This window comes from Primulina huaijiensis, chromosome 18 (assembly GCF_012295235.1).
Source record: "Primulina huaijiensis isolate GDHJ02 chromosome 18, ASM1229523v2, whole genome shotgun sequence".
Lineage (NCBI taxonomy): Eukaryota > Viridiplantae > Streptophyta > Magnoliopsida > Lamiales > Gesneriaceae > Primulina > Primulina huaijiensis.
The window spans coordinates 2,237,792-2,256,297 of NC_133323.1; the positions used below are offsets into that span (position 1 = coordinate 2,237,792).

At 35.3% G+C, this 18,506-nt stretch overlaps 6 protein-coding genes across 8 annotated transcripts; 4 read left to right on the forward strand and 2 right to left on the reverse strand.

Annotated features, from left to right (window-relative positions):
* The first annotated feature begins 447 nt into the window (after window positions 1–447).
* LOC140965135 (protein TRIGALACTOSYLDIACYLGLYCEROL 2, chloroplastic-like) lies at window positions 448–4,435 on the forward strand. Of its 2 annotated transcripts, XM_073425202.1 has the most exons (6): window positions 448–587; window positions 675–1,307; window positions 1,418–1,747; window positions 2,207–2,322; window positions 4,147–4,237; window positions 4,330–4,435. In XM_073425202.1, the coding sequence occupies exons 2-6, from the start codon at window positions 789–791 to the stop codon at window positions 4,420–4,422; spliced, it is 1,149 nt and encodes a 382-aa protein (XP_073281303.1). In that variant the 5' UTR covers window positions 448–587; window positions 675–788; the 3' UTR covers window positions 4,423–4,435. The 2 variants fall into 2 exon arrangements, with proteins under 2 accessions (XP_073281303.1, XP_073281302.1); XM_073425201.1 differs by lacking the exon at window positions 448–587 and having other exon boundaries at window positions 595–1,307.
* A 591-nt stretch (window positions 4,436–5,026) lies between these two features.
* On the forward strand, window positions 5,027–6,028 carry LOC140964223 (agamous-like MADS-box protein AGL104). The gene is made up of 4 exons (XM_073423809.1): window positions 5,027–5,355; window positions 5,492–5,545; window positions 5,810–5,828; window positions 5,927–6,028. The coding sequence occupies exons 1-4, from the start codon at window positions 5,171–5,173 to the stop codon at window positions 5,990–5,992; spliced, it is 324 nt and encodes a 107-aa protein (XP_073279910.1). The 5' UTR covers window positions 5,027–5,170; the 3' UTR covers window positions 5,993–6,028.
* Window positions 6,029–6,778: 750 nt separating this feature from the next.
* On the forward strand, window positions 6,779–7,908 carry LOC140964186 (uncharacterized). 2 transcript variants are annotated; one of them, XM_073423756.1, is made up of 5 exons: window positions 6,779–6,839; window positions 6,989–7,088; window positions 7,216–7,266; window positions 7,346–7,416; window positions 7,708–7,908. In XM_073423756.1, exons 1-5 carry the CDS (start codon window positions 6,835–6,837, stop codon window positions 7,814–7,816), a joined length of 336 nt encoding a protein of 111 aa, XP_073279857.1. In that variant the 5' UTR covers window positions 6,779–6,834; the 3' UTR covers window positions 7,817–7,908. The 2 variants fall into 2 exon arrangements, with proteins under 2 accessions (XP_073279857.1, XP_073279858.1); XM_073423757.1 differs by having other exon boundaries at window positions 7,352–7,416.
* Window positions 7,909–11,161: 3,253 nt separating this feature from the next.
* On the forward strand, window positions 11,162–12,510 carry LOC140965219 (STOREKEEPER protein-like). Its single transcript, XM_073425348.1, has one exon. The coding sequence runs from the start codon at window positions 11,233–11,235 to the stop codon at window positions 12,283–12,285; it is 1,053 nt and encodes a 350-aa protein (XP_073281449.1). The 5' UTR covers window positions 11,162–11,232; the 3' UTR covers window positions 12,286–12,510.
* A 1,489-nt stretch (window positions 12,511–13,999) lies between these two features.
* On the reverse strand, window positions 14,000–15,393 carry LOC140965163 (protein VASCULATURE COMPLEXITY AND CONNECTIVITY-like). The gene is made up of 3 exons (XM_073425260.1): window positions 15,114–15,393; window positions 14,673–14,875; window positions 14,000–14,395 (listed from the first exon to the last, which is right to left on the reverse strand). Exons 1-3 carry the CDS (start codon window positions 15,210–15,212, stop codon window positions 14,212–14,214), a joined length of 486 nt encoding a protein of 161 aa, XP_073281361.1. The 5' UTR covers window positions 15,213–15,393; the 3' UTR covers window positions 14,000–14,211.
* Window positions 15,394–17,348: 1,955 nt separating this feature from the next.
* LOC140963716 (transcription factor bHLH52-like) lies at window positions 17,349–18,189 on the reverse strand. The gene has a single exon (XM_073423096.1). It carries the CDS (start codon window positions 18,185–18,187, stop codon window positions 17,375–17,377), a length of 813 nt encoding a protein of 270 aa, XP_073279197.1. The 5' UTR covers window positions 18,188–18,189; the 3' UTR covers window positions 17,349–17,374.
* Between the last annotated feature and the right edge of the window lie 317 nt (window positions 18,190–18,506).

Below are 18,506 nucleotides of genomic sequence, written 5' to 3' on the forward strand. Positions count from 1 at the left end.
CTTTTAGAATTTAAAAAGCATGAATGTTTATAAATTATCAAACTACATTTAATGGATCTATAAAACCCACCAACCAGTGCAAATTAATGAGAGTAATACAAATAAGTTAAACGGTGCCTACTATATCTGAACTTTGCATAAGCATATGTATTAACATACATCAAAACAAAATTCTATAAGAGATGTTTTTTACCCACATGTCTAAATGTGACGTGGATCTACCAAAAGATTCAAGTATGGAATTCCAGATTCTTCTACAAGGGAGGTCGTGAAACGATGTCATCATATGCTGTGTCTTGTTTCAAGTTGTCTGATAGTCTTTGTCGGCATGTGCTAAATTTTGGTGGAATGATAACAGTGGAACTAAGGACTTGCATAGTTGCATTGGATGAATTGTTATTATCCTTGTTGGACTTTTTGAACTTTTATTATCGGCATCTTATTTAGCCCAATCCACTTTAGTCCAATCTCCTATTCGGGTTACGGCCCAAACCATCCCAATCATCCTCTACGTCCTCGCTGCTGCTGATGCTGTTTCAGTCCATTCTACAGTGCTGATGCGCTTTTGAATACAGATTATTGAAAAAGTAGCCTATTTCAATCACTGTATGTTATGTATTCGGCGATTTTTTTTTAAATCTTCTAAGAACCGTTTGTGTCTGATGTATATGTAGGTTCTTCGTTTCTAGAATCGATTACCATTTGATACTGTCAATTATCAACGGGGAGTGATTCCTTACTGAGGAGTGCGGACACATTTTTCACTAAATTTTTGTGATTAAAACGAGATGGTAGGCAATTCAGCATTTTTTGTTTCAACAAGCTCGCAGGTGTGGTCTCCCTGTTCTATCACTCACGCTTCAGGGAACGGTTCATTGAATTTGTTCCCCTGTTCAACAGCTAAGCTGAGGCACGAGAGGAAGAAACCATTTGTTATCAAAGGTTCTGCCGAACATAATGTGTCGTGTTCTGAATCAAAGAGCCCTCTCTCCGTGGTCATCAACTTCACCCGGGCTATATGGAGGCAAACTTTGAGACCCTTGAGTGATTTCGGTTTCGGTAGAAAAAGCATATGGGAGGGTGGTGTTGGGTTGTTTCTTGTTTCCGGGACGGTTCTGTTGGTGCTTACCTTGGCTTGGTTAAGGGGGTTTCAATTGAGATCTAAGTTCAGGAAGTATTTGGCGGTTTTTGAGTTTGATCAGGCTAGTGGCATTTGCACCGGAACATCTGTTAGGATTCGAGGGATAAACGTTGGCACAGTGGTGTCTGTCAATCCATCCTTGCGGAGTATTGAAGCTTTGGTTGAAGTGAGGCAAACTTTCTACTTATTCTACACCTGGGGCTTCGATGCTCGCTGTGATATGATTGTTTGTCATAGTTTTCCTTTCTTAACTTTTATTTTTTTGTAAAAATTCAGGTTGAAGATGATAAAGTTGTCATACCTTGGAATTCATTGATTGAAGTCAATCAATCTGGTCTGCTGATGGAAACTGTTATTGATATCACCCCACGAGAACCCATTCCAACACCTTCCGTTGGGCCTCTAGACGTGGGTTGTGTTAAAGAGGGGTTAATTGTATGTGATAGACAAAAGGTAAAGGGACACCAAGGGGTGAGTTTGGACGCATTGGTTGGAATCTTTACTCGCATTGGACGTGAAATGGAAGACATTGGCCTATCAAATGCCTATGCATTAGCTGAGCGAGTTTCTGCTGTGATTGAAGAATCCCGACCACTGCTTAGAAAGGTTTGGTCTGGCCAATCTTATGTTAGTGCAATTGTTTTTATCTGGAGTTGACTGTTTTTAGTTAATTTGTTGTATAATCAGTCAAAAAATTTTCTTGAATTTTTTCCCCAGTTCCCGCAAATTAAGTTGTAATTCAGCATTTCAGTTATTTCCATCTATCTAATGAAAATGTTTGTATTTATTATGAAAGTGTATGTATTTTCCCCAGCGTTACTCTGGTGCTATATTCGAGGCATTCAGATGTGGCTTTTTCATCTTCATTACTATATGAGTCTCTATTGATTGCCTTTTTTTATTTCATGTAGTAAATTTTAACCAAACGAGCTTGCAACTGTTGAATAATTTTGTTTAGTTATCGTTATATTGCTTCCTTCAAGTAACTTTAATAGGCACTTCACAGCATTATAGTTTGAATATATTCTCATGCAAAATTCTATCTTTGATATAGTGACTTCTCAGATGACAGCCATGGCTGAAGATATCGAACCTTTACTGGCTGAAGTTAATAGTAGTGGTTTGCTGAAGGAAGTTGAGAATTTAACCAAAAGCCTTGCACGCGCTTCTGAGGATGTGAGGTAAAGCAATATATGAGACACCAAATCTCGATGCCAGTATATTCATATGTAAATGTATGCACTCTTATGCCTCGCACACTTGAATTAATAGGCATCATGATACACATTATCTGATGAGCGAAGAAAACCACAGAAAATAAATAAACTGTTGACTAATAAGAATTTCGATGAGCATATTTTAGAAATAATATATTAAGAAAAGAATGTAATTCGATATTATGTTGATTTCTCTATTTACCATCTCTTTTATGTTGAGCTTGGTACAGAACAAGATAGTCAGAATTTTCCACCCTAAGTATCGCATTAGTAAAAAATTCAAAAATAAAATGCGACCTGAATATTTTTCCCTTCAGAAGTGGCTGTAGTAGTGACTCTTGAGCGGCTCAGTCAAAACTCGACTCGAGCTTGATTTAACTGAGATCGAGTCGAGTTAGAGTTTTAGTTGTTTTCACTCAGCTCGTCAGTTACTCGAGTAAGTTCATATATCTTTTTTTATTTAGAGGATATAAAGTTTAAGGGTTATTTTTGTTGATATATACCTTGTATGCACCCCTAGACCCTAGTAACCACACATTTAAATCTCTACTGGTTTCCTATCTGTCATGGTTACAGATCCATTTTACGTTGTTTTCATGTATTTTATTTGTCGGCACAGTTATGAAAATTGTTTGTTACTTTTCAACAGAAGACAAAACAGATTATCTGTGTTTCTATGTACAGTCACTTTTATATTGGATACGAAATGTTGTAAGATAGTTTCAGACCATATTTTATCTGAAATTGAACAATTCAATTTTCCCATATTCAAATTAGGAGGTGTTAGAAATTGAAATATATTTAGGAATCGGATTTGATGTTTACAAATCAGGATAGATCTTTCATATAAAAATTTGAGTTATTTGTGTCCCTAGTGCATTTTCTTTCTCATAAGTAAAGATGATGTTAGCATTCTATAGCAAGAGCGAAAATTCCAATTATTTTTTTCGTTATTGGATGCAGATATGATATTTTATTCTATATTAAAAGCGATCTGTAAAACTATTTTTTTCCTTAACATATGGTCGTAGGTGCAGGTATTTAGAACTTAAGCATGTGACTATTGCAATTTGTGCTATCTTTCTTTAGGATTGATCTCCTTTTTAAGTGTTCAACATCTATCGTTGCCCGTCCTCTTCCAACTTGAAAGGAACAGCTGCATCAATATCTTTCTGCTTTCAAAACTCTTGAGATGGAAAACATAAGAACTTGAATAATAAGAGCAGGAATGAGGAATGCAATGATTTTAATAATTTGTCTTACTTCCTCCATGTTTTGAACTTGTAACATAAGCAATCATTATAGAAGAATGTAATCAACTTTTAGAAATCTCACATCAAAATTTTAAGAAACGAATGGAAGAAATCGGAGATCTCCTCCCCCTGCGGTCTTGCTAATAATGATGACGACATGTTTTGGCACGAATAAGCGGGGATTAAATTGAATCAAGCAAAATTAGAAATATATCCATGGCAAAGTTTTGCTTTCTCATTGTTTTTCTTGTTCCACAAGAGCTATAAAGTTGTGTTTGGTTATGCAACATAAACCTGAATTTAACTTCATCAACGATGTCATGAATCCACACGTTTACATTCTATTATTTTCCAATGGATGAAACCTATTAACTGATATACGAGGTTCCATCTGATGATTGGAGTATCAAAGTTACTAAATTTTCGGCCAAATTAAAATAGCAAGTTATCATTTGATGCATTTTGACTTGAATCGCGTTTTCCATTAATGTTGTATGATAATTGACTAATGGAGCTTTATGTTTGAACTTTGCAGGATGGTGCCTTCATCGATTGTGACTCCGGAAAACAAGGAACTAATTCAGAAGTCTATTTATACCTTAATTTTCACTCTAAAGAACATTGAGGTAGAATCAAGTGGTTGTTAATCCTCTTAGTATCAGGCAATATTTAAATGTTGCTTGATTTCATACCCTTTTCATTATCAATCAATATGCAGAATATAAGCTCGGATATATTGGGATTCACTGGGGATGAAGCCACGCGAAGGAACTTGAAGTTGCTCATCAAGTCCCTCAGCAGGCTGCTGTGAGCCAAGAAAAGAGGGGGAAAATGACCAACATAATTTTGTGAAATCCAAAGTGATTTGCATTAACGATTATACCAAATGGATAGATTTTCGAAAATCATCGAATAGATTGCTTTTGAATATTCAGTTGATTTGATTAAGTTGTAAACTTCGAATAGGAATTTTATTTCAAATAAATTAAGGTTTTTTTTGGGAGAAAAGTCGAGTGATCAATTCACAAAATCGGATAAATTATTTAATTACCAGGACAAATAAAGAGCAAGTATTTCTCCAATACCATCCATTTATCCAAATCCAAGATACTCTTCACGCACGTCCGATAATTACCATGTTTCAATTATTTTATTTTCACATCACACTTGTTTTTATTTTTATTTTTATTTTTTAACAATATAATGGGGTTGGAGCATGTAATTATATATCGTTTTCTGTTATCTACGCTCCATTTCATCAACTCTATTTGAATAATTGGTGCAAAATCCGCTCTTTTTCCTCCAAGATTTGGAATTCAATGACCCTTTAATTACAAATTCAACAATGCTCGGTATGAAAATAAATCTAACGATAAACTACCAAAGGCGATTCTCCATTCATTGTGAGACTAAAATCTCGACACACGACAAATCATCGTACAGCAATTAATGTTAGAGCTCGTCTCTGTTGACTCTATTTTAACGCCCATAAAAAGTGAATAAGGCGAATTAATGAAAAAGCATTCGTTCCTTTTCTCTAAATTCTACTCTTTTTCTCCATGGGTCGCAAGAAACTTGCAATGAGGCGAATCGAGAATGCGACGACTCGTCAACTTACCTACGGCAAGCGTAAAGATGGGATTCTGAAGAAGGCCAGTGAATTGTCTGTGTTGTGTGATACAGATGTGGCCGTTGTTATGTTTTCCCCGACTGGTAAACTAACCACCTTTGCGAGCAATGGAAGGTCCGTTCCCGAAATATACACACACACACACACACACAGATATATATATATATATATTTATATATATATAGATGTTGTGATGCGACTTGAATCCAAGATCTTATAAATTTGATTTTTCTTGTGTTTTGTTGAGTAGGGTTGAGGATATCTTCCTGCGTTTTGTGGATAGGCCCGATGAACTTAGAGGAGGGTACGCATTTTTTTTACAAGTACTCGATCGGATTTATATACGTTATGAGATTGAAATCAAAGTCAGAATTCCATGTCCGAAAATGGATAAATAATTTTTATCAGACCATTTATGTATGTCTGAATTTGCGGAAGATACAATTCTATTATAGTTTACAAATTAACGAGGAAGTGGACATAATTTTATTGGAAATTAATACTAATTTATATATACAATTTGATTTTTTTTTTAATATCTGACAATTGTCTAATTTTTTTGTGGCAGGCCTATCATTAATGAAGAGGTACATATAAATAAATATATATATACACACAATCTTGGATTCAATAACTTGGATTTGTGGACTAAGAATTTGATTTTTGTTTTAACTTGTGATTTTAGTTCTTGTCTGAAAAGCTCAGGCAACTGAAGTATGAAGGAGAAATGCTGGAAAAGATAGCAATGTAACCTTTTTCCCTTATAAATAAAACCCACATATTAGATACACATAGAATTTAAAGATTTTTTTTTGGGGTAAATAAATTTTTTTAAAAAAAATACAATTTGTGTTTTCCGTTCTCAGATAAAAAATACATCATCATCGAGACAAATCTAATTTTTTATTATAAAAAAAATTTATAGGAATAACTGTCTATTTGCTTTTGACCCCTCTTCGTGTACGTACCTCGGCATGCATGCATGTGATTCTTTGAGGTTTATTGTACGTTTCTAACATTGCTTTTTAATCTGTTTGTTTCACATGATGAACAAACCAAATTCATGCACGATTATCTTTCAACAAGCCCAGTATTGAGGTATGATTCTGTTTCTACTCTTTGAAATATTTTTTTCATCCCACCTTAATTATCCGAAGTAAAAGATAATACTTGAGATGATGTACATTTTTAAATTTAAACGGGTAAGGAATAAATTGACGAACATTTCGCACTTTATGACATATTCGAATATAGTCTAAATGCTTTTCGTCCAGCTTTATGTTTGGATTTTTTTGGATTGGAGAGGAGAATTGTATTTGAGTCAGACATAAATTTTGGCACATTCAATTTTCAGGCATATCCCGTGTTACTTATTAAGTAATTCTGCCATTAGGGTTTGTTAATTAAAGATCATTAGAACTACATTTTACAAATTGTTTTCATATGTGCACATCATTTTCTTTTGAAACTTCATATATTTCCACAAATATTATTAAAGCTGCACAAAATAATCAAACTGATCAATATTAACTTCAGGGTTTAGAAGAAAATCTTGATAAATTCAACAGGAGACAAAGGGAGGCCCAGGAAAAAATGAGGTCAAATATATATTAGTTCTTTGTTTTCCATCTCTGTGGTTTTTTCCCCATTAATTCTAATTTTATCGTTAATATTAAAATTTGAAAAAATATTGCATCGTATCAATTAAATACATGGGATTTGTGCCTTTGATTTGTTCCTCGTACAGGTACTATGAACCAGCTGTGGAGAAGATAAACACAGTCCTTGAAGCTGGAGTGTATCAGCAGTTCCTTGCAAGCGCCATCCAGCGTGTGCAACTCACCAAAGTAATAATTATTCAGTAATTTTAATTTATTTTTTTTACATTTTAGCTTATATATTATCGTGCTATAATTTCTCTATATTTGCAGTAAATTTTATGTTTATACAAATCTTTATATGTATTGCGCGTAGGCCAAATTGCTTGGCAACAAACTTGTCCATCAAGCGAATGAACACATGGAGGTAAAATTTAAATATTGCTATATAATTATAATATAAAGTTTTAATCACACACGTAAATGCAAACTGCTAACTCTTGCAGCTGCAGACAGCCGCAGCCCCGATGGAGGATACCCCACCTTCAGTTGCTCATAACACCATAAACCACAGCGGGTAATCGAGATTGTATACAAGTACTTATAAAATGTATTTATAATAGTATTTATTTCAAAAAATTTATAAAATATTTTAACAGTTGAATATACGTTTGGACAAATATTATATATGTTTTTATTTTCATCATTGAACACTTCTCAATTATGCTATAAAAACTAAACTTTGTATATGCTTTTATATATCAACTTTTTTTACAGCATTCGATATTTGACTACGTTTTTGTGTATATACGATAATAATGTGCTCTATAATATGAAGAATATCATGTTATTGTTGTCACATTTTCAGGATGAGTTCAGGAAAGGATGACGATGAGGGTCGAACAACGGGGCCTCACCTGAGCCTGAGTTTTATTGAAGCTGTGGTTAATCCTAATTTGGGCACAACTACTAATTAATATTAGCAATATTAAAAATAAAAATAAAACACATATTACAGTGATTTACTTTTTCTGATACATTAAAACTTATGTTGAGGGTTAAACTTAACCCTTCAATAAATTGGTTGATCTGCATTATATAGATTGGTTTTTATAATTATCTACTCAGTTATGCTTGTAAGTGGATGTGTGTTAACAAGTAGAGGAAGCTGGCTCTCTCTGTAGAATAAACTTCAAATTTCACATTTTAAAATTCGACGATTTCTATTTCTTTTTCTTTATTTTTTTCTTGACAGAACATGACATGTAGTCTACAATATGTCACTGGTTTTTTTTTTTTTTAATGACGTAAAACTCATAGTCGTTTTTTTTTTTGGTGCGTTGGAATTTTGTGACTTTGGACCCAAAAAAAATAGAGGCCAACCATTAATATTGCTTTTGCAATAAAAAAATATAGAAATTTTCTTGTTTAGAGTTTGAATTGACAAAAAAACGGGGTGTGAAAAGTTTCTTGATTTGTATGTTTTCCATTCAAGGCCGGGGAACCGATAGAGAAGAAACCTTATTTTAAAGACACGTAGCTATCACAAGAGCTATGTGCGTTTTTGTCTTGTTTGATGAAATGTGAAGGGGAGGCTCGGGTGATTTTTTGGGAAACAATGGAAATTTAAAGAGTCCGTTTTGTGGCTGTTTTTGTTGCTTTTCTCTGTGCTTTTGCTGAGGCGGATAGAAATCAGCAGAAAGCTTCGTAAAAAATGGAGTTTCTCGGGATTTTCAAGAATTTGATAAAGATATGGTATGCAATATTTGAGTTGTTCTCTCTTATTTTGCCAGACATTGTGAATTCTCTGGTGCATGATTCGTTACTATTAATATTTGTGTATGGAAATATTACTAGTTATATAATATTAATTGATTGCAAATCACTACAGAGTAATTTGCTTCTGAATCAAGTGTGGATGATCTTCTGAAAAGATTCAGCCCTCTGTTGATCAAGGAGTTTAGTTTGAAAATCTTTATACATCATTGATACATTCCAAAATTGGTGATGCGACTGTCTAAATACTTTCAAGATCGTTATGTGAGTTTCGTCAATTTTTCTACTGGTGGTTAGACTGAATGTTGAACTTAACCTTTGTACAAACCTTTGAATTGCAGAATGGACTTACCAATATTTTAAAAATCTTTGTATCAGGTTTAAAGGGGAATATGTTTCATAATCTTGATAGAAGAAAACTGATCAAGGATTTAATTGTAGCAACATATATTTTCTGTCAAATGCTGAGTTTAGAATGAAAAGAAAACACAATCAGAATTAACATGAAATTAGTTTGTGATACATGCAAATATGGATGCAATTCGTGAAATTATTTTCTATTTGATATATACTCTTGAAAAGTAGTGTTCATCAAGGTATAAAGTAGTTTCCTAAATATCTTATGAGATGGGTTTATGACAGGTTGAACGAGTATGGTGTTATCATAGTAAAGAGTTAAAAGATAATACGGAGGTTGTCAAGATCTTGGATTTGGATCCATCGCAGCCAACAACATCTGGGCTGTCGGGGAAGAAAACCTCTGCCAAAGGCTATAGCAGATTTGCCACCAACCAAGAAAAAACTATCTTGTATTGCTCGCGACAGAAAAATCTTCCATTGCGAAAATTAAGATTCCAGCAAGAAAGTCAGTTCCATAAACACCACTAACTTTTGTCTGGTCTGGGTAGAGTTCCAAGAAGGTGCCTAAGAAGAAGTCTTCAAAATCGGGTTGTAACAACTACTGTTCCGACCCCAGGTCCTGCATAATCACTAGCTATTTCTTCTATGGCACAGATAAGTCAGCCTCCCTCTCCTGCTAAGGCTCCGGAACCATATCCTCTGCCAGATTTTTCTACCTTTCCTTCACCATCAGATGCAGATTATACTCCAAAATTACCCAAAAATATTTAGCCAGTTTCTCCTGAAAATGACCACAAGAACAGCAAGTATTTGTTAGCCTCTATAATTGCTTGATCTATGGCAGGATTTGCTCTGCTATTTGTCTTCCTTAATATGTTGTATGAAGAAAAGTAGAACCAGTACTGGACCAAATGGTGGTCAGAGGGATGAGAAGCCTCTTCACAATTTCTTTGCAAGCGACATTTCCGCAGGTATTTGACTCATAGAGGTCGAATATCATCGAGACCAACACTGATTCTGTTTCATTTTCATGGCTATGATTGATATTCAGGTTCTTCATAAAAGTCAAACAGTATGGGTAGTCCAAACGTTAAAGATTTAAAGGCTCATTCAACCATTAGTAAATCAACGTTGGCAATTCATGATTTTTCTCAATCTGAAAAAACTAATGCGGCATTACCCTTGCCTCCAAGAAGAACAGAACAGCAATCACCACCTGGAGAACATCCTCCATCCCCCCCGAGCACCTCCTCCGCCACCACCTAAACTTCCTGCTCCCCCACCAACGAACGAGGCCCATCGAGTTTGATATGCATACTTTGTTCATTTTGACAAAATATATTAACTTTATTTTGTTTAGAGACGATTGATGCTTTAAGGGACAATAGCATTTTCTTCTGATATATGGATGGCTATGTCTATCTTGTTTGTGCATTGTTCGTTTGAATGGAAAATTGTTGATTAAGCTAATGTATGTAGTGCAAATTTGTCTAGATAGAACTGAGTCATGACATAAAGAGATTAAAGTTCCTTTTGGCTCAAATCTTACTGATCTTTATTACAAAATACTAGAAATTATAACCTATTTCAATGTTTGAATTTTTGATACCAAATTTTCTTATAACTCTGTTATTATGATGGTACAAAAGATTGGTTTTATAAATTGAGAGAATGAAAGTATCATACCATATATATCTATACTATTATATTAAGTGTGATGACATGATAATAACTACCTAGAGAGGACACCAATTTTTTTTTTCCAATTTTACTCTTATATGATATTAATATTACACTTTTATTTTTTGTTTTTTTAATTTCAACACACACTTTTATTTTATTTATTTTTATTTCAGCAATTCAAATATCAATTTAGTCTCTCTATAATTTGTCAAATTTCACTTTAGTCCATCGATAATAATAAAAAATATTGTACACAAGTAATTAGTTTATATTAAAGACGTGAATTACCATTTATAGTTATTAATTAAAATTGTTTTATCCACTCAGAAATTAAATATAATAAAACAAAAAAATAATATTTAAAAAAATTCTACCAACTGACATTTTATATTAAAATTTACTATGTATGCGTGCAAGGGATTTAAAAAATATTATTAAAAAAGATTAATTGGAAGAGAGGAGCCCCCATGCCCATCTCTACTTCCTGTATATAAACGTCAAAACCCTATTACTATCATCACACAGACGGAAAGCGTCCCCAAAAACCAAAAAAGCCATCAGAGTGGGGAGAATTATGGCACCCAAATCCCTCTCTAATCCTCGATCTTCGAAACAGGGAGAAAAATTGGAGCGAGAACGAGGTGATGAACAAGAATCCGAAGACGAGGAGGAAGAAGAAGATTCTTCTGGTGAAGAAGATGAAGACTCATCTGAAGAAGAAGATCAAGAAAAAGAACGCGAAATTGTATCAAAATCCATAGCCCAGGAAAATGGGTCGGACTCTGAACCCGAATCCGACGATTCTCCTTCTGCCTACAAGATGGAGCCAACCCCCAAGACTTCAGTCCCCGCATCAAAACGCAAGAATCAAGAGATCAGTAACGGTGATAATTTTTCCAAAAGCAGTAAGAAGAATAAATCCGAGGAGAAAAAGTCTGATTCTGTTGTTTCATCTATCCCTGGGGGTAGTGGTTGTATCACCAGGTTGTGGAGTGATAATGATGAGGTTGCTTTGTTGAATGGTATGGTTGACTTTAAGAAATCCAAAAATACGGATTTTGGTGGGGCGTTTTATGACACCATCAAGGGAAAATTGCAGGTTGATTTTTCAAGGGAACAACTTCGTACTAAGATCAGCAGGATTAAAAAGAGGTTCTTGAATGCGCTTAAGAAAGGACGGAATGGATTGGACCCTGTATTTTCCAAGCCACACGATGTAATGGTATTTGAACTCTCTAAGAAAATTTGGGGTGGCGAGATTGGCAATAAGAATGATTCTAGCGAAGGGGTTGAGGAGAAATCGAAGAAAGACTCCATGAAAGAGAAAAAAATTGTGTGGGACGAAGAAGAGAGAGTAAAAAATGAAGATGATGGTGGTGAAGGTTCAATATGGTCCAAGTACAAATTTTTCAGCTCTTCTTTTGGTAATTTGGTAGGAAAGTTTCCCTCTTTGGAGATGTCTGACTCTGGAATGAGTCTGGTGAAGGAGAAGTTGAGTTTCATTGGAAATGCGAAGGCCAAGGAATTGAATGAGAAGTGGAAGCAAATGCTTGTGGAGGAGACTGATCTCCATTATAGGATGTTGTCTTTGATGAGGGAACAATTTAAATTGGCGTTCGATCAATGAATAGGTAACTGGTCGGTTGCAAGTTTACATTTTTGTTTGATGTAGACCTTTTGAATTGTAAGCGAGAGTTTGCCTTCGCTGAGGGTAATGGGGCTTTTAATTATGGAAATTTAAGCATATAAGTATATTTTGTGGGTCATTGTTTTGTTGATGAATTTTGTTTGTAATATATAAACTGATGAAGCCCTTTACCCTATGATCCGGTAATAACTACCATTTACCTTACCTAGTTGTAAAGCTTTCGGTATGTTCTGTTTTGTAGTTGCATTGAATGGATCATGCTGATATCCTATTAATTTCGTGTTTAAAGTGTATCCGATACTCAATGATGACATGTCGAATTTTGGTTGCTGCTCTTTATTTTTGCCATAGCTCTTTAATGGTAATGGATAGAGGTCAACTCTTTTGGTAAGATCTTAAATTTTAAAGCCAATTTGCCGTCAGCTGACCGACAAAAAATCTCAGTGCGGGATTTTGGAAAATAGAATTGTATCAGTCAAATATATTTCAAAGATCATGTGCCTGCCCTAGTACATATCTAACGTGTAGTTGCATACATACTGTTGCTTAACCTGATAAATTTTCTAGTATCGCTTACCCTTAGATACTAGTAGGTTTTCACTGGATGATGAACGGTTTTTTCCAAACAACCACCATCTCCAAATTGGCAGATAATTTTAGTTCCATTTTTATACCTATACTTCACCGTGGTCTTAAAATCATTTAGTTGTTAACTTCCTCTCCATATGTTTTCGTGGGATACGTGAGAGAAGTGATTTTCTTGTGGTTTGATAATTTTCCTTTTTGGGCAACCTTGTATCATGGGATTCATGGATTCCTAAGGTGTAATGTTCCATGTTCAATAGGTGATACCATACTCAAAAGGGTAAAGATCAAATCTGTCTGCGTGCTTGCATTGCATTTACCTGACTATAATTCTATCTTCTAGTCAAAATTGCAAATTGCCCTGCTATTAGTGTGGCTTTAACATCTGAGTTTATCATCTTACCTAGTATGCCATTGTCGAATTATAAAGACGATATATCCCATTTGTTTCCTGTTTTCTTGGCTTTAGCATCTCAGTGCCTTGAGTTGAGGTGGTAATTTTCATATCTTTGCATTTGCTTGTGTTGTTGAATACTTGAAGGGGAAGTTGTTACCTACTGCATTTGCTTGTTTCTGTGATTGCTTTGCCTGCTGATATAAAATGTTGAAAGAATGTATTTGTCAATATACCAAATGCTAGGTGTACTCATATGTTCAATCAAAATGCATGGGCTTAGGACATCATATTATTTATACGGTGAGATACTGTAAGAATAACTGATTTGAACTCGGAAATAGACTCGATCTTCTTTTGATGTATGACAAGAATATACAACAGTGAATTTTCATTCTTGTTATCTGTGGGGCTTTTTGGTTGCATTGAATTAAGTTTTCACATGCTTGTTATTCTTCACCAATCTCTACTGGCATTGTTTACGTAAACTGCATGTCATCGAGCATTTTCTTGTGAAATGAGAATATTATCTGACAATAAGGTATCGAGTTTGAAATGATATCTCGAAAGATCGAATTACAACTCTCGCCCCAACTCAAAAAATAAAAATAAAAATAAATAAATAAATAAATAAATATATATATATATATATAAATATGTATGTATGTATTTATATTTGGTCAAATTCAAATATATCTATATAAAATTAGCTCAACTCAAAAGTGCCTACATTTCTCCTTCAACCGACCACACTAGCGACCGAGGCAGCATTAAATTGATAAATAACAATCACTTAAAAGGCGCTCTGTGTATTGGCTCGAGGAGCTCGAGAACACAAATGATAGTCCAAACACACAACCAAAAAGTTTCATGTCTTAAAGAAATACAGTACCAGCCTTGGTTTCAAACGGTACATAAATCCTGGGCTATGTAGGGAGGGTGGTAGAAGTGGAAGTAACACAATATGCAACAGAGAACAGGGCATGTACCATACACAATATCCCTCCAATTGACAAGAAATGGAGGTGAGTGAAACCACATGATCGTCTTGATTTGTTGTTCGAGATTATTCCGATCACCAGCATTGACAATCCAACGGCCAGGATGATCCTAGAAATTTAAATTACACTGATTAATCATACCATAATTTTTGTACAATCTAAGGCCTTAATTGGAGAAGAACTCGCTATTCTTTAGTCTTGATTAATCTTGACATAGACTAATGATCAGGAATAATTGTTATTTTTTTTTATTAAAAATTCAAATCTGTAATCATCCCAAATCTTGTATTATAAGACAGCTTTATCCATGTATCTTTTTTATATATATCCGATGGGGGTGGAATTTTTTGTCATTAGGTAAAGTTTTGGCACTCGGAAGTCCATACCATGTAAAAATCAGGCAGACCACAGACAACTGCTTGCTCGGAGATGCCTTTTGAAACTCTTCTTGAGTGCAGACATTACAGCCTCCCAGCAAATTTGCAAGAACATGAGCTATTCCTAGAAGGGATGCGGCCCATAATCCAAGAATGTATGCATCATGACTTGGCTCTTTACACTCAAATATCCACAGCCTCAAATGTTTTTCCTTCTCGAATCAAGAAACAAAATGCACAACCAAACCAAAATGATGATGATGATGATGATGGGGATCTATCTTACGAGGGAAAATCTGATGGATAGTCGAGCATTGGAATAAAAGTTTTGAAATTTCTTGAGCTGTTTTATGTAAAAGACTTCTATAACAACAATGTATCGAGTGGTCACTTTTAACTAAAAATTTTAGTCTATCCTGAATTTTGTAAGTAAATGAAGGGAAAATTCACCTGGTTTCGAGCAGCTTCAGCTTTGATTCCAAGAATTCCAGCAGTGACATCCAATGCCACAATCAAGAAACATGCAAAGATGCCAACCAGTTTACTCATTTTCAAGGATGTAAGAAGGGTCAAGCTGATGCGAGTACATATATATATTCAGTGTATATATATGTGTGTATGTATGCGTCCGACGAGTTTTTATCAAATTCGGTTCTTACAAGGGAATGCAAAGCATAAATACATGGAATGGTGCGATCAAGATTTGAGTTATGATGGAGAAAGGCACTTTTGTCAACGAGGTGTGACTTTATTTTACTTTTGTGTCTACTTTGATCTTGTTTTCAATTTTGATGTCTTTTCACCTTTGAACAAGGAAAGTACGTAGGGTATAAACCAAGTAAGGAGTATATGGTAGCATGGGTTCTCTTTAGCATCTTTACTTTTAAACCTGGTTCCAAAATTTTACTCAACTTAACAATTATAAATCTTCTATTATAAAAATTTCGGATTATATTATTGCCCTCAACTTGAACAAGGAAAGTAGGGTATAAACCAACAGAAGATTAGTTTGTATCGGGCAAATGCAAAGGTAAAATCATTGGGTGCATGTGCATAGGAATTTATTTTCTTTGAATAACGCATCATAAAGTAATTTACCACCACAATCAGGAACCATGAAATTATGCTTTACAGTTCATTCCGAACTTATAAGGCCTACAGCTTTCATGAATTTAATTTGATTTTTGAGAAATTACTTATCCAATGTCCGATATCGACCAACAATCTCAAGATCGTGAAAATGCTATCACTACATAAAAAAAAAAAAAAAAAAATCATTAGCGACCGATTTTAAAACCGTCTGGAAAGTCACCATTGCGACGGTTTATATAATATACGGTTTATATCAATTACCAACAGTTTTTTGTCAAAACCGTCGCAAATTAGCAACGGTTTAGAACCAAACCATCGCTAATTAATGAAAACATTTACGAGGTTTGTTTAATGTTTCCTTGAAATTTGTTCGGATCCAAAGATCAGACGGTTAAAATCAGCCTTACAATTATAGGGGGGAAAAAACTCTGATTTGTCATTCACTGATTGAAGTCGTGTAATTTATCGTACAGTTCTACAGCCCAATTAGTGGCTCAAGCCCATACAAGTCATGAACTCTCTAGAACAACGGGTAATTAATTAATAATTATCCCATTTGCTTTTCAATCAAACATGTAAAGAAAAAGGTCATAATCGAAAACAACCCTAATAAAATATGCTATATTAATATCCGGAGATGTCCAGTGGCGAAATTAATTATTTTAGTAGCACTAAAATTTTAGATGTATTAACAGCTAACTGAAAATGAAACAACAAAACGAATATCGAATTATTCAAAAAATTTATCAGATCTCTTATGAATCAATTGCGTGAAATATATCTTCTATTGTGTATTATCTATAAAAAGAATATTTTTTAAAAAAATATTGTTTTTCAATTATATGTCCGGACAGATCTCATGTATAAGGATGTCAGTGGGTTCGGGCCACAATGAACCCGTCCCGGGCATACTAAATGCGTCATGAGACAGATCTCTGGTCCAATTTTTCAGGCCCGTCCGGATATGAGGCAGGTCATGGGTCTATAACACCCGCCCCATATCGGCCATATATGTTCATATAAATATTTTAGGGTTTTAGTTTTAGTAATGTCTATTTGGGATGTCAATATTTTGTTTGTCATTATTAAGTGTGGTTGAAGGCATGAATTAGTTTTCTATTATGTTGTATTTAGAGGTTTGTTTGTTTATAATTCAGTCATGTAAGAAGAAATTACAGTTTTCATTTAAAAAAAATTCGGGTCTCACGGGTCAATCCGACCCCGTTTTGTATTCGGGGTGAGACGGGTCCGAAGAATATTTAACCAAGATGAGACGGGTAATGTGTCAAAGTTTTCTTCATGGGACAGATTTTGGGTCTAACCATACATTAACTCATGTATATACCCTTATAGGAGACCAACTAGAACTTAAAAGTTAGAAACTAAAACGTCTAATTCCCTTGTTTTGCACATGAAAAAATACAGCAAACAAATAAAAATATGAATAAAAGCATTAATTACGAAAAAAACTCGTATCGGATTAGCGTACTTCTAACATTTGCAATCTCAATTGACCAACAAAATATCACCTGTAATAGTGGAGTTTCGTTTTCAAAACCCTAAAAATATTAAACAAGACGATCTGCAGGCGGATGAAGCAAGCTAATAAAAGATAGAGTTTAAAATCTGTAATAATCGGGGGCCCATGCGATGGTGTTTGAATCAAAGAGCAATTGGTTAAACTGGGCTTTCCTCTCAGCATTGTTCTTAACCAAAAGAAGCTGTTCCAGTGAGTAAACGCAACAGCCGTTTGAGTAGAGCAGTGTCTGAGCAATGGGTGAGTGAAGAAGAACCTGTAACAGCTGCTGCCGATTCAACCTCCCCAATTGATCCCCAACAACACCGTGGATCAGGCTGGATATTGCTGTCCCGTGGCTTCCGCTTTCGGTATTAGGCATGGCCTGGAGGATACTAACCTGCGCCTGGAGGAACTTGATGTACTTGCACGCTTCCTCTAGTACGGTCGCCATGTCCATTTTCTTATCCCACGGCAAAAGTTTCTGTAAACGTCGCGTCTTGTCGCTTAGTTTCTGCTGCTTCCGACTACGCCGATCTTCGACTCGAGACAGAGAGTCGACCGCAGTGTTTCTAGGCTGCTCGAGAGAGAGGAATCCAGGTAAATGGTGGTGAGAAGACGACGCCACGTCTGAGAAGAAGTTGTACGGCGGAGCCTCCGTTGAAAAGGCTCCATAGAAGGTCGAGATCTCAGGCTGTGGTTCGCTTTTTGGCATCACGAGGATATTCTGAGTTTGGGCGGGAACATCGAAGACACCATACGTCACCGGAGGTGGAGCGGATGAACCATAGGGATCGTAAGTGAGCAAGGTATGGAAACTCAGACCTTCGTAGACGCCATTGATGTAAGCCTCCCCAACTGAGAGCTCCTCCGTGTGGTACGGCGGGGGTATTTGAAATTGAGATTCTGTCTCCATTGGCGGCCAATAAGACATGCGACAGATTGTGAAAATCCCAAATATTCATTTATTTATTGTTTAATTTGGGACACGTGGCGAACTTGCCGTTGTTAAAAACGGACACGTGGTCGTGTTTAATTAGGCGTTCTGTAAGTTCTGTCTGTAGTACAGCTGCCGTTTTCGTGCAGGTGAAGGGAAAACGACGTCGGATATTTTTGGATGAATAATGTCCGTTTGATGAGGATGACAGAGGTCTAATCTGACGGACAGGACTTTGGGACGTGCCCTGACAAAATTGTCGGTGAATAATGGTGCAGCTGGAAATGGTAATTTTGGA